We start from the raw sequence: 15,935 nt of genomic DNA on the forward strand, positions 1-15,935 counted from the left end.
AATAAATCACCCTAGAGACCGGTTTCCTGGCTCTGATTAGGGTAGAGATTACTTTCTGAGACAGACCTCTACCCCTGAGAATCAGGGATTCAGCCTCCAGGCCGTCAACTTTAGATGCCGTAAGGCAGGGTGGAGGATCGGACCTTGCGATAGCAGTACTGGCCGTAGAGGAAGAGTCCAAGGGTCTCCCACTACCATCCTTAGGATTAGTGAATACCATGCCCTTCTGGGCCATGCTGGAGCTACCAGGAAGACTGGTATGTGCTCCACCCTGATCCTGAGCAGCAGGCAGGGTAGTAACTGGAGCGGGGAAAATGCATAAAGAAGTTTGAACTGATGCCAAGGGCAAACTAACGCATCGGTTCCGCAGGCCCTGGGATCCCTTGTACGGGACATGAACCTGTCTAGCTTCTTGTTCAGTCTCGATGCCATGATATCCACGTCCGGCACTCCCCATTTCTGGCAGAGTGTCTGAAAAGACCTGTGGATGCAGAGACCACTCCCCCGGCAACAGAGTCTGGCGACTTAAGAAGTCTGCCTGTAGGTTGTCGACTCCGGGAATGAATATAGCCGATATGCAGGGCACATGGGCTTCTGCCCACAAGAAAATCAAGCTCACTTCTCTCTGAGCGGCTTGACTCTTGGTTCCCCCTTGGTGATTTATATATATATGCCACCGCCGTGGCATTGTCCGATTGTATTTTCACCGGGAACCCTTGTAGTTTGGACGTCCAAGCCCTGAGGGCTAGTCGAGCAGCTCTGAGCTCCAAGATATTGATGGGCAACTGCTTCTCTGCCGCTGCCCAAGAGCCCTGGCGAGTGCAACCATCCAAAATTGCTCCCCAGCCCATCAGGCTGGCGTCTGTGGTTACTATCTTCCAGGTCACAGGACTGAAAGTCTTTCCCTTCAGGAGATTCTGAGGGTTTAACCACCAAGCTAGACTTTGCCGCACTCTTGGTGAGAGTGGCCAAGGAATTTCTAAGGCCTGAGGCCTCTTGCTCCAGGCTGACAGGATGGCTGCCTGCAGGATGCGAGTGTGGCTCTGAGCGTACGGAACCGCCTCGAATGTGGCCACCATCTTGCCTAGTAGCCGCATACATAGGCGAACAGTTGGCCTTCTCTTGCTTAGAACCATTTGTATTAGCTCTTTGATGGCCTTTAATAGGGGTAGAAACACCCTCTGTTCTGTATCCAATCTCATGCCGAGATAATCCAGCTGCCTTGTGGGCAGGAATGCTGACCTGTCTCGATTTAGGACCCAGCCGAACCTCTCGAGGTACTGAACCGTGAGGGCCACTGCTCTTTCCAGGCCAGGAGACGAATGGTCTACGACCAAGAGGTCGTCCAGGTAAGCCAGGACCGTGACCCCCTGGATCCTTAGATTGGCTAGGATTGGGGCTAGGACCTTCGTGAATACCCGGGGGGCCGTAGCCAACCCGAAGGGGAGCGCCACAAATTGGAAATGACGCTGAGCCACCGAGAAGCATAGAAATACTTGATGTGGCTGAAAAATTGGCACATAAAGGTAAGCATCCTTTATGTCTATGGACGCCATGAAGTCGTCCTTCTGGAGCACGGCGACAGCTGACCGAATAGTTTCCATCCGGAATGAGCGGACCTTTAGATTACTCCCTTTAAGTCCAAAATTGGCATAGCAGATGATTCAATGCCGCCATCAATGCGGCTCCTTTCACAGGGTCGCCTGGTACTCTTGACTCCTGGTAATGAGGAGGAGGGAATTTTAGAAATTCTAGCTTGTAGCCCGTGGTCACGGAAGACCGTACCCAGCAGTCGGGAATGGTGCCTCTGCAGAGAGACGCAGCCTTCCCCCCACCATCGTGGGTGGGGGCGCCCCTTCATAGGGCCGACTTGGGGGCTGGCTTCGCAGGCTTGCGGTACCACTGCTTCTTGCCCCCAGTGGCTTGGCCCTGCGGCTTATTGTTAATGCCTGATCTTGCAGGAGGCCGTCGATACTGTTTGGTATTAGAGAGCCCCTGCCCCGGGGAGGGCTGGCGCTTAAATGCGGGCCCTCGTGCCTTCTTCTTGACTGGCAAGAGAGTGCTTTTGCCGCTTGATATAGTCTGAATATATCTATCCAAGTCTTCTCCGAAGAGACGTCCTCCATGGAAGGGAACCCTACCAGGAGTTTTTGCACGGGGGCTCAGCCTCCCAATTCTTCAACCATAAGAGCCTTCTCATATGGATTAGAAATAAGAATAAACGTGACGCCTGCTGGATGGAGTCCTTGATAGCATCCACCGTAAAGCGTATAGCCTTGGGTATATCCAAAATTCCTCTGCCTGCTGGGCAGGGATAAGTTTAAGCATTTGCTTAGTCTTATCTGATAATGCTTGGGCCACTCCAATAGCAGCCACAGCAGGCTGAACTATCGCCCCTGCTGAAGTAAAGGAGGCCTTAAGTAATGTTACCAAGCGTTTATCAACCGGATCCTTAAACACCTGCAAGTTAAAGATCTGTTCACACATGAGATGGCTGCGTCCACAGTAGGGACAGCCCATCTCTTTGAAAACTCTTCCTCTAAGGGTTACCTGTCTGGCTTAGCCCAGTCCTGAAAAATCAGGTCCTTTAACAAAGGATGTACCGGGAATACCAAATTGGCTTGGGGCGCTTTCAGGGAGCCCAATGAGGATACCGCGGAGGCCAGAGGCTGAGGCCCAGGTATCTTAAAAGCCAACCGCACCATATCCGTTAGGGACTGAACCCACAGTCTTTCTGCGTGAGAAGCTGAAAAAGGTTCCTCTATTGTAGAATCCTCAGAACCTAAATGGTCAAGGTGATCCTGACCTCCCTCGTCAGTCGGAGAGGATATCCTCCTCCAGAGACTCAGACCTGGGAGACGGGGATCTAACCCGCTTCTTCCCTGCCAAAGATGCCGTAATTAGAGCGGCCATCCTCCTTTCCAATCCACCCAAGGTGGAGGCTAACATCTCTTCCGTTACATAGGAAGGAGCTGGTTGAGTAGGGCCAGCCATAGCACCTAGCAACCCTGATGGCTCACCTAGGACAACAACTTCCGGGCATTCCGGAGTAGTAGGGGCCACTAGATTTTGGATATCCTCAGAGCCCGATGGAGAACCTTTTGGTTTTTTAACCGTTTTAGCGTTCTTAGCGCTACCTGCACCCTTAGGAGCCATAATATACAAATTCTGAGGCACTCCGCTAGTATACAACTGACTGTAATAGCTGGAGAAAATACACATATAATCAAATAAATGTGAAACAATAGGATAGGGTAATGTTAGAGGGACTCCAAACCTCCCATAACCTATAAAAAGGGAAAATCAATACTGAGCCCCAAGGGCTTCAACCAGAAAAAATCTTTTTTTTTTTTTTTTTTTTTTTTTTTTTTTTGTCTGGTATTGACCCCCTAATGCTGGGCTAGGTGAGCACCCTAAGTGTTCAAAGGCGCTGCTTAGTACACAGGCTTGAATGCAAACTTTTAAGCCAGAGGCTCCTTAGTAAGGTGTACTTCCCACAACTGCCACCGGGTGTCACTGTGCCAGAAAGCTCTGTCAAACCTTCCTATGCTGTAGCCAGCATCGCTGCTCCGTGTCCCCTCACAGCCTTTACAGACTGAACAGCCCTCCAGGATTTATCCTCCCTGTGTGCAGGGGGGAGGAGCCGTCCGGCGTCAACCGCCCCCTCCCCGCAGCACCGCCGCGTATGCGCGCGCACAGATAAGTAAAAGCGCGCGCACGCGCGCGCGCACGCGCGTCAAACGCCGCTAGGGGAAGCAGGAAGCCATGTGGAGAGGAGACACCAGGACCTTAGACGCTGGAGCAGCAGACACAGGTAAAAGGGAAGCTTTAAACTGTCTCCCTAATGGTATGGTTCCTTCTCTGTGGAACACCCTGCCCAAAAAAGGCCCTCCTTGTGACAGAAGCAGCAGCAGCCTACTAGCCCAGCCAGGGGAACTATACCTGGGTGTTTTGAGCCATCCCGTTTGAAAACTTTGTGGTTCTCCTTTGCCCATGCACAGAGGCATAAATAGGCTGCCCAAGAATCCCCTGTAGGAAGCCTACTGACAAACCAAGTTCCGTAGGCCCCCTGCTTACCTTTCCACGCCGCAGGGTATTGCTCTGCAAGAGGCCCAATCTTCACCCTTCACCGTGGGTATGGTCATAGACCTTCAGGGACTGGGGTCTTAAAAGAACACCACAACCTGGACCTATACAGCACCACTGGCAACAGGTATTCTCTAGGTTAGAAACCAGACCTGGAACCCAGGGTCCAGCCCTCCAAGGAGAGGCATTATAGGCAAAACCCCATCCACGAATTGGGGCCCGGGTACCGTCCACTTTGGCTATGAAGCACCTTGGACGGATCCGGTCAGCTGGCCCTGGTCCCAAGGACTACTACAGGCACAGCCTCAACGTGCACCAACACCTAAGACACTGACGAAAAAACTGAGGTACTCCTCCTATGGGAGGGGGTTATATAGGGAGGGGCACTTCCTGTTTGAGATTGCCAGTGTCCATCACCTGAAGGTACTCCATATAACCCACTAGTAATGAATATGCCGCTCTGTGTCCCGTGATGTACGAGAAAGAAAAGACATTTACATTTTTGGTTGTAACATGACAGAGTGTGGAAAATTTCAAGTGGTATGAATACTTTTTCAAGGCACTGGATGCATAATGCCATACATTGAGGTCACACATATAAAAATGGGCCGCTAACACATGCATATGTGTGAAGCTTTGAAGTTTTTCATGTAATATGTGGAAGCAACACAGCCCGCTACATCTGATATATTGATCTAGGGGTTCTTAACCCCTTCATGGCGAAGGATAAAACAAATCCTAACGCCTGAACACAATGGAGGTTATTTACTTTGCACTACAAAGTGCACTTGTAAGTGCAGTCGCTGTAGATCTGAGGGGAAGCTCTGCCGATTTTATCATCCAAACATGTGCAAGCAAAAATGCTGTTTTTTATTTTCCATGCACGTCCCCCTCAGATCTACAGCGACTGCACTTTCAGTTCACTTGTAGTGCAAAGTAGATTTGCCTTTTCGTAAGTAAACCCCAAAGTTTCAACTTTGAAGTGTGTTTGTAAAACTAATATCTTTACAACTATTTTGTGTATCAAGGTGGATTCTACCTTCTTTATTTCAGGACAAATGGGCTTTGACTTGATGGTAAATAAGAGTGGATATCTCCTATTTTTTTATCAAAGAAAAACTGCCCCAAAATTGTAACAAAAATTATGGTTTTAAATTTAGCTGTATTTTTCTTTCTACTACCATAATCCACCATCAAAGAACAACCCCTAAAAAATAATCCTACTCCTGACGATCACAGCAATACCACATATGTGGCTGCTATTGTTGTTTGTACTGGTAGGAGGGCCCAGAAACAATGGAGCATATTTTGCTTTTCCTAGCCTACCTAAAATACACTGAGACACAATTTTTATATTTTTTTTAATTTTACCTAAAATATACTGACCCTGATGTTGAAGCAGACCCACTTCAGTGAGGCTGCATATGTGAACACGAGTCAGCAAGTGGTTAAACTTTCTATACAGAGGGCTAGATTACTGTCTTTCAAATGTTAGAGGGACAGACTATGGTCAGTGGAAGTAAACCATCCCCCTGGCTTGGTGGCGAGTGGGAGTAAAAAATGGACCAGGGTTGGGGTCAGTGGGAGCAAAAATCTACCTAGTGCCTTTGGTCAATGTGAGGATGAATAATGCCCCATTGATGATGCAAGTTGGGGGAAATTGTACCCATCATCTGTGTCAGTGGAAAGAATTGTTCCTTACCAATGGTTTCAGTGGAAGGAATATTGCCCCATCAATGGCGGAAATAATGCCTCATCATTGGTGTTAGTAGGAGGTACAGTGCCCTACGATTGTGTCATTGGGAGAAATTGTGCCCATTAGTAATTTCAATGGGAGAAATAGTGCCTCATTAAAGTTGCCAGTGGGAGGAATTGTGCCCCATCATTGGTGTTAGTGGGAGGAATTAGGGTTAATTTACTAAAACTGCAGTGTGCAAAATCTTGTGCAGCTCTACATAGAAACCCATCAGATGCTTCTAGGTTGTTGTCAAAGCTTAACTGAACAAGCTGAAGTTAGAAGCTGATTGGCTACCATGCACAACTGCACCAGATTTTGCTCTCTACAGTTTTAGTAAATTCTATTGTGTTCTATTGTTGGGATCAATGGGAGAGAATTGTACCCCATCATTGGGGTCAGTGAGAAAAATAATGCAAAAAGGGCCAGCTAAAGAAAATATAGGGACTATAGTTTGGGGAGTGTTGCATTAGTCTGCCTGTAAAGCTCAGATCCACATGTATAAATTTGCCATTGTGTTTTTTTTCTCTCACAGTTCCTTCTAAAACTGGCTTGAGCGGTGGTGCAATAGCAGGTATTGTAATCGGGGTTTTGGCTGGTGTTGCTTTAATTGGAATCGCTGCGTTCTTCATTGTGAAAAGTGAGTTTTTCCCCCCAAATTTAACTTTTTGTCTGTGAACTAAAATTCACGTCATTGTGTTAATCATGCATCTTTCTGTTTAACCTCCCTGGCGGTATGATTATGTCTGGAATTTTGAACCAAAAGCGGTACAATTATTTTGCATGGAAATTTGGCGTTTTATACTGTAGGCCTGCAATTCTTAGGAATAACTCACTAAAATCTGTCCAAACAAGAGTCTAGTAGACATCCCGGGTATGATAAAGTTTGAAACACAAAACCATAAAATATAATAAATAACTATAAATAATTATAAAAAATAATAATGTAATTATAATAAAAATTATTCAATAATGTAATCAAATAAAAAACACTGAAATTTGCTCAGTTGCAGAATTGTCGCTGTCGTTATTTTTATTTTTTTATGACGAATTTCCCCACAAATCGCTATCGCACAATTCTGCAAGTGATTATAATTTATAATCGCTGTTTTCTAGCTGCTCTAAAATCACTTTTGACATAAAGGGACACTTTTGGTTGCTATGGACAATCTACAGTTTGCAGGCAGAAAGAACAGTTTTTATTTTATAAAAGTACATGCAGAACACTGGGCAGACCACTAGGGACAAAGGGGGTGTGTATTTTTTTTCATACAGTACTGTAATCTGTAAGATTACAGTATACTGTATGTAATGTGTTTATTTACTTTTTTGAATTTGGCGCCATTCTCCGCCCCCGTGCGTCGCAGGGAACGGAGATCGGCGGCACACGGGCACTGTGTGAATCGAGCGAGGTTGCCGCTCGCTCACACAGTGGGGATGCATCGCAGGATCCAGGGACAAGGTAAGTAACTTGTGCCTGTGGATGCTGCGAAGCGAGCCCAAGTCTATCTCGGGGATACCGCTTTTGGTATTGAAATCTTACCCTGAGCCAGACTCGGGAATACCGCCAAGGGGGTTAATGTGCATAATATACTGTATGTACAATCGGTCTTGGACCTGTAGTTTGCATGTTCACATCCTTTTTGAGCCGGAAAAGACTCTTCATTTCTCCACTGTGATTTAATTCCACTGTGCTGCAGGAGTTTTGGGGTTCGACTTTCCCCAAATAATAACTAACTTCACCTACTGCCATTCATAGTGCAGTGAAGTAGTTTTACTGAACAGTGAAATGGACAATGGCGGAGCAGTGAATCTAAATCAGAGTGAGGTACAGACAAAGCTTTTCTGACTTAAAATGGTCCCTGACGAGATTCTTGGCAAGAATCTTTTGCCGCCCGGGTGTACAGACTCTCCTTTCAAAAGAACCACGGTTCTCTTGAAAGGCAAGAACACGGTGACGTCATTGCGTACGACGCGCATGCGCTCGTCACATTCGATGCCGTCGCCACCATCTTGCTGCACCCTACCTATGCCTAGGAAGCTACCATGCATGCATAAAAGTCATTTCGAGCATGCGCAGGTTTCCACAGCGACAGGTAAGTATACACACTCTCTGGTTTCTCGGCAGGAAAACTGCAGAGAATCTCACGACAAGAAAAATAGAGAACATGTTCTCTATTTCTCTCGTCTAGTTTCTGGGCAGCTTTCTTGTCGAGAAACCTGAAACACATGCCTCGTACACACGCTCTGTATACTCGGCAAGAAAGTTCTGCCAGCAGTTTTCTTGCTGGTTCGTGCCGAGTAAACCGAGCATGTGTACAAAGCTTAAGGCTCCATGTACACTGGAATAAAAAACGTTGCTTCTACAGGAGTTTTGTGTTCTGCCTGTAGAAACAACTCAATGTTATCCTTTGTGTCCATACACATTAGGCTTCATTTCCATGGACGTTTTTACAGCCACTTTTCTGAGCGTTTTTTGCAGCTAAAAAACAGCTCTCAATGTTAGTCTATGGCCTCATGCCCACCATGACGTTTTTGAGCTGTAGATGGCTGAGCCGTTTTTAAGCTGCAAAAAAACCCCAGGACCAGTGCGTTCTGAAGCTCCAGAGTAGAGCTGTAAAAACGCCAGATGTTAAAAAATGCTCAAAAAAGCTCCAGCTTTTTTTAAGCTGTAAAAAAGGCTAAAGAAAGTGGCTGTAAAACATCCATGGAAATGAAGCCTTAGGACGTTTACAGGCATATTTTTTAGAACAACGTTTAAAGGCAGGAAAAAAAATCTTCTCATTCGTGTTTCTGATTGGAGCTCACTAGCAGAAAAAACTTAAAACTCTCCTAAACTTGTCTAAACTTTGTACAAAAAATACTGTGTATGAAAGTTTTTTACTCCAAAAAGAACAGACGTCTTTTTAAGCCCAGTGTGCATTGGGGCCTTACAGTATTTACAAAGCATGAGAAAACAACAGTCTGAATTAAGTGTACTGTAATTCAATCAACAAAATATAAATTCTTATTAGTTGCTATGGGTATTTATATTTGCAAATAGTTGCTTCACTTTCAACTATTACATTTTCTTGTTGGAGTTTGTGCTTTGTAGTACTGTGATAATATATTCTCTTTCCATAGTGCATTTGTATGTGCTTTTTGTCTTCACATCTGTGCTTGGCTGTTTGTCTTCTCCTTCCAACCATTGTTCAGTCTGCCCGCTTGCTGCTAACTTACTTTTATTCCACTAATTCTCTGAGTCCCCTGTTCAAGACCACTGCATGTAATCTATGCATGTTGACTTAAAAGCATATCATCTTGTTCCGTCTTCTTAAATATTAATGTTTTAAAACAAATGAAGTGTAATATTCTGCTAAAGAATGACTATATTCACTTATCAGTTACATATTAACTAAGTCTTTGTACATTCACCTTGACAACCCCAGAAATGGATTAAAGTATGTAATATTTGGGGGTTGAATTAGCTTAAAGCGGAGGTCTGCCTAAAAAAAAAAAAAAATTAAAAGCCAGCAGCTACAAATACTGCAGCTGCTGACTTTTAATATTAATATTAGAACACTTACCTGTCCAGGGTGCCTGCGATGCCGAAGCCGATCTGTCGCTCGGTAAGGGAATCAGGAAGTAAAGCTTTACGGCTTCACTTCCTGGTTCCCTACTGCGCATGCGTGAGTCGCGATGCGCGTCTTCACTGGTCCCTGCTGTCTTTTGGGACATGTGTGTCTCCCAGAAGACAGCAGGGGGGGCAGAGTAGGCACCGGAAGTGGTGTAGGTCACCTCGATCACCGAGGTGATCTATGCCCGGAAGTGGGAGCAGATACCAGTATTACACAGGTTCCTGCTCCCTCCACCCCCCTGAAAGGTGTCAAATGTGACACCGGAGGGGGGAGGATTCCAAAAAGTGGAAGTTCCATTGTAGAGGCTACCAGTGAGCTGAGTCTATGCCAGTTTGCTGTTTAAGGGCTGATTGGCCCACTTTTATTAAAGGAAAATAAATAGTCCAGGATTCCCACGCAGGGGTTTCAACTCCAGACAGCAATAATGGTAACAAAACAATACCAAGCCACCTGGCTCTTTTTAGCATCACCGCTGCTCAGGCTTTATGCCTCGGCCCTCTTGACCATATAACTCAGTTCCTGCACAAACACTGTCCCTTGGTTAGCACTCTTTTCCAGCTGCCTTGGGGCTTCCGCCCACATGCTTGGGCCTTCTGTCTTCTTTGACAGACTGTACCGTACAGACATGCACGCTTCTCCCTTGCACGCCTGGACTTCTCTGGAGACCAGAACCCTGGTCCTGACTCTACTATTAGACCCCCACAAACCTGAACAATCAATCTCCTGGCTATTTCCAAATCCTGGTCCCAGGATTGGAGATTTCATAGCGATCTTGGTGGGATGACATCTCCAGGTCCCCAACTGGATTTTACCAACCACAGAGGAAACTGATAAAACAGTTTCCTCCAAATTAAGCAATCCTCCTGGAGCCTCTCAACCTGCCTATTTGTGAATCCTGGGTGACAAACACCATGACAGGGAACCGTACTGTCACAGGTGCAATAGGTCCCTAAGCAAGAAGCAGCTCATCCCTCCAACCCTTAAAGAAGGGAGGCATTTGTAGGCAGGAGTATGAATGTTGAACCTGGGCCCAACAGACATCCACCAGGCCCTAGATTACTGCCTTGTTTGCCTTGTGGACAATGGGGCTCTGATGCTCCCCTGCCTTACTTGAGTTAGGGCATGTGGTGATTCAGTCTTTGAGAGATTTGACCATATGCATTGCTTGATCCACAAGATCATGTTATCCACTTGATCCTACTGCCAGAGTCACTGGCTACATTTCCTCTGACCAACAGGCTTCTTACTTTCGAGCTGAAAGTGGAAAATAATTTTAAATAACATACGTTACATTACATATATTTAATGATACAGTATAATACAACATAAAGGTTTGTAGTACTGTAATTTAATTTTCAACTTGTCTTAATTTCCCAAAGCTTTGCAAAGCATTGATCAATATGTTCAACCGGTTAACAAAGCACCAGTTTCTGTAATCACATATTACTATATGTCAACTGTTCAAGGTATCCTGTAATTTCAGGACCCTTAAAACTAAATATATATAAAATAGTATTAAAGTACCACTCCCATCAAATATTTTTGGTGCTGGATTTTCTAGCAAAGGAGGAAACAATCATCCAAAACTATTTACTGTCTTGGGAAATAAAATGATGAATACTGCCAAATTATATTCTCACTTCTTTGCTGCCACTCATCAGTGCATAAAACAACCACCCCTTGATGTACACATGGTAGCAAGCAAAAACAGCATAGGAAACAAATAAAATAAATGATTGGATTATTGAAGGTATTTAACAATAGCAGGTATCCCTGAAGGTGTGAACACATTTGTTGACAATATGCTGTCTAAAGCCAGATATAGATGGATCGAATATCAGCTGGTTCCTCGATCACCACCTGCCCCCTCCCCTCTTACTGAGAGAACACAATATCTTCGGGGGAGGGATTACCACATCAATACAGTTAGTATTGATGGGGGAATCACGTGATTACTGGCTTTCAAAATTTAACGGCATGGACTGTGACCAGTGGGAGCAGAAAATGCCCTGGCATCAGTGGACATAAATTATGCCCCATCATTGGTTTTAATGGAAGGAATAGCCCCTTATTGTTGGTATCAATGGTCAAAATAATGCCCCATCAATGGTGTCAATGAGTGTAATCGTGCCCCAAGGGCCACGTTTGGCAGCTCGGAGACCACTGGTCTAAATGCATTTTATTAATTTCATCTAAAAACAGTCAGGCAGGGGACCAGATCTTGTTTTTTTTTTGTTTTTGTTTTTTTAATACAGCAAATCTTAATTCCGCTTAAAATTTAGAAAAAGTTGCTCTATAGTGATCCATAGACATAAAAAGATGATTACTTGCCCTAGAGGAAATCTTCTTGGGGCTTTGTTATGAAGAGTAATATATAAGAAAAAAATCTTATACACCACAACCAATCTGTTTCCAACTATCCTGGTTTAAATATGAAACAAGGATGATTACTGGTTGCTGGAGACAATAAGTATTTTGTCAGTACACTTTTCATAAATCGACTGCTGCATGCCTCCTCACAGTTTTAGATGTGAAGCATACATTTCTAAATTGTGCACAGGCAGAAATAAGATTTGTGCAAATATTTATCTTGGCATTTGGGCTGTATTTCATCTGTAATTCTGAACATTCTTTACTTCCTTATCCTCTCGCCAACTAAAACCTTTCTATATCCTGCAGAAAAGCGCAGTGGAAATAACAAAAGGTAAGTCACATATGTACAAATAGGCTTGTTTCTCTTAAAGGTGGGGTCACATTGCTTTAATAGATTCTCTACTTTGCAAAAGCTTTTGCCTACCTCCATGAGCTGGGGCTTTAGTTCTGGTGAAAACCCAGTCTGAGCACAGGAAACACTTAACATTGCCCTCATGTACTGAGTTGTCACATGGAGATGGGGAAGTGAGCATATAGTCCGACTCCTATACACGTTTGGACTGTCTCAAAATAGCCAAAACGTATACTAGATCCACCTATATTCTGGTGTAAGCAATGCCCAGGTTAAAAAGTGTAAAGTCTATAATTCAAGGGTCAGTTCATTATGAACAAATATCTTAGGTCTGTATAGGTTATAGCAAGCTAGATTACGTCTTTTACATATTCATTTGGCTTTATTTTTATGTCTGGAGAGATATATTTAGAGGGGACCCTTTCCTTTATGCTCAGTTTTCTATTTATCTTATGAAAGAATAAAGGAGAGACTTCTATGGTAGAAGGAGTTGTAAACTTCCATGGGGAGACCTTGGGAGATACAAGACCATTGTTTGTCCATTTTGGTTGACGTAGCTGTACAATGCAATTCTTAAGATGATATATTTTTCATTTACCTTTTGTACATAGACATTTACATACTATATGTATTAATAGTTAGTTTTATATTTAGGGATTTAAGAGCAAACATTTATTAAAGGAAAAAAAAAAGCATGTGACCTACTCTTTTATTGAGAAACAAAAGGCCTATTTGTTACATAGGAGGTGTGAAAACTCACTGTCTGTCATTTCAATGTTTATAATAATTTACAATTTTATAAAGTAATAAATAATATAATTCTAAGTAAAATTGCCTTTCAGAAAATGTGAGACTTTTTTTAAAATAATTAACCGATAAGAAGATCACAACAGAATTTCAAAGTGTATAAAACAACTGTAGAAATGTTTAATTATCTACCTAATTAAAATGATTTATGATTAACTAACAATTCCCTTGTGTTTTGAAATGTGTTGGATAGAGGGCTGTGGGATTAGAATCTCTGATTTGTTTTGCTGCTTTTGACTATTTGGAGATTTTCCTTCAATTCCTGAGTATCAGACCATAATTGTTTTTTTTCATATTTGTTGCCGAATTGTTTTTGTCCCAGTTCCTCTCAGTGACACTACGTTAGAGACTGATTGGAAATCTAAAGGCAAATCTCCTCAACATGGCACACGCAACAATTAAAAAACAGCAGAGAGTTTCTAACCATTGCCTACCCTATCCAAACAAAAAAGTTTTGACTTGGGTTCCACTTTCAGAATTATTCCTGGTGCCCTCTCTTGCTGTACTGTTACTCTGTTGGGGGTTCCTACCAAAATATACTTTAAAGCAGATCTTCACCCTCAGTATGATATTGCCTCCTCTTCACCCTCTGCTGCGCAAATAGTTTTTTTATTACTTTTTTTTATGAGAAACTTCTGGCCTGTCCCCCCTTCATGCACATCACTTGCCTAGACAAATGATGTGCACGTTGCCTGCTGCACTTCCTCGGATATGTACAACATATATCCCAGGCATAGGCTTTCATTGAGAACGGAGGAGGGGGCACGTCATTGGGAGAGCGGCTGGCTGAACCCAGAAGAGCCGGCAGCTTCCTGATGACTTCATGCAAGAAGAAGGTGGCACAGATCAAATGGGGGGCAGAAGAGAAGTGGATCACTGCAGGACAATGCTGGATCCACTGGGCGGTTGAGTACCTTAACTGTGCATGACCTGGAACCAGGTAAGCAGAGGTTACAAAAAAATTACAAAATGAGGAGGGTGAAGATCCACTTTAGGTAACATGCTTTTAATTTAATTTTAGAACCAGTACAGTAAAATGAATGGCACTGGTTTTCAATTACTCATGTTTTCCTTGCTTCTAATCAAATAAGGAAGTAGGTAGAGTCGAAAGTGTCCAATGTTCCATTAATTTTTAACCTTGACAAAATTACACGTATAAAAGTTATTTATTGATAAGAATTAGACCTTGGTTTCTAAAGCTGGTCTGAGTTCTCTGTGTATTCAACTTGCACAGAAGAGCGCTACAAATTTATTGTAATCCTACCAAAACCAGCAAGTGATTTGTTTAGTTACAGTCAGCACTTCCATTACATCCCCAGACTGGAGATGAAAGTTGCTTGAAACCTCGTACACACGCTCGGTTTTCTCAGCAAGAACCAGCAAGAAACTGCTGGCAGAGCTTTCTTGCTGAGTAAACCGAGCGTGTGTACGAGGCTTTCAGGTTTCTCATCTGGAAATCTGGCCAGAATCTCGACAAGAAAAATAGAGATCCTGCTCTCTATTTTCTCGTTGAGATTCTTGTCGGCCTGTTTCCCGACGAGAAACCCGAGAGTGTGAATACTTACCCGTCGCCGTGGAAATCCGCTCATGCTTCAAAATGACTTTGACGCTTGTGCAGTAGCTTCCACGGCATAGGTAGGGTGAAGCAAGATGGCGGCGGTGACGACATTGAATGTGACGAGCACATGCTCATCGTACGCAATGACGTCACTGCATTCTTGTCTTTGAAATGAGTGTGTGTACACTCGGGCGGCAAGAGATTCTTGCCAAGAATCTCGTCAGGAAAAACAACGTTTTTTTCCTGACGAGATTCTTGCCCGTGTGTAGGAGGCCTTAGACAAATCTGTTCGAAGCTAAAAGCTACAGAAATCAGAAATTTGTCAGCAATTTTTGCTAACAAGAGTTTGGGGCTGTACCAAAGAAGCTATATCAACAGATATAATTTTAACTACCGTATTTATCGGCGTATAACACGCACTTTTTCCCCTTAAAATCAGGGGAAAATCTCGCGTGTGTGTTATATGCCAATCCATGCTATCTGAGTGAAGAGGAGCGAGCGCGGCTGAATTACATAGAGCCGTGATCTCCTTCCTGTGTATCCGGCACTCCGTTGCACACAGCCACGCCTCCTGGCCCCGCATTGGACCACTGTACTGTCGATCATATGAGCAGGGGCAGGAGGCGTGGCTGTGAGTGACGGAGCGCCGGGTACACAGGAAGGAGATCACGGCTCTATGTAATTCAGTGGCGCTCGATGTCCCTCTTACCTCGGAGACAGCAGGGATGATCTGATGAAAGGTAAGACTGCAGATAGGCACTGAATAGGCAGGGCATTTTGGTAAACGTATAGGCTGCAGATGGGCACTAATCAGGCTGCACTAAAGCTGCAGATGGACACAGATCTGGCTGCATTTAGGCTGCAGATAGACACAGATCAGGCTGCATTGAGACTGCACATGAGCACAGATCAGGCTGCATTGATGCTCAGATACCATAATTTTGCTTCAAAGTGGTTTTCCTGAAACTTCCCTCTTAAATTGGGGTGCGTGTTATACGCCGGCGCGTGTTATACGCTGATAAATATTCAAGTAACGCTACATTATCACCTCTGAGTGATATATATGTTGTTGAATTCATATATTTAATATGTATATAATTGTACAGTGTGAGACAATAAAGATAAGAGGGTTTTATTGTTGAGCTCATCACAAAATCACCAAATATATAATTTATATATACATGTACTGTATGCGTGTACACACATATACATTATATATATATATATATATATATATATATATATATATATATATATATATATATATATATATTACACACACACATACAGTATTGTTTTAAATAGGTGTGAAAAAAATGCTGTGAAATTAAAAATGCTTTCAGAAATAGAGGTGTTAATCGTCTATTTTTATTAATTACTAAAAAATGATCATGTTTGCACAGAGTG

The 15,935-nt window shown here is 43.6% G+C and overlaps 1 protein-coding gene across 6 annotated transcripts in view; it reads left to right on the forward strand.

Moving 5' to 3' along the window:
• LOC120916458 (carcinoembryonic antigen-related cell adhesion molecule 1-like) overlaps positions 1-15,935 on the forward strand; it is a 92,055-nt gene that overhangs the window by 60,110 nt on the left and 16,010 nt on the right. The window contains exons 8-10 of one of the 6 annotated variants that reach the window (XM_040327432.1): positions 6,357-6,461; positions 8,085-8,087; positions 12,118-12,142. In XM_040327432.1, coding sequence (XP_040183366.1) covers positions 6,357-6,461; positions 8,085-8,087; positions 12,118-12,142 — 133 coding nt within the window. Of the gene's footprint in view, positions 1-6,356; positions 6,462-8,084; positions 8,088-9,442; positions 9,446-12,117; positions 12,143-15,935 lie in introns of all 6 variants that reach the window. The other 5 variants (XM_040327433.1, XR_005743986.1, XR_005743987.1 and 2 more) reach the window with 5 other exon arrangements.

The sequence above is a fragment of the Rana temporaria genome, chromosome 10 (genome assembly GCF_905171775.1).
Source record: "Rana temporaria chromosome 10, aRanTem1.1, whole genome shotgun sequence".
In the NCBI taxonomy this organism is placed as follows: Eukaryota; Metazoa; Chordata; class Amphibia; order Anura; family Ranidae; genus Rana; species Rana temporaria.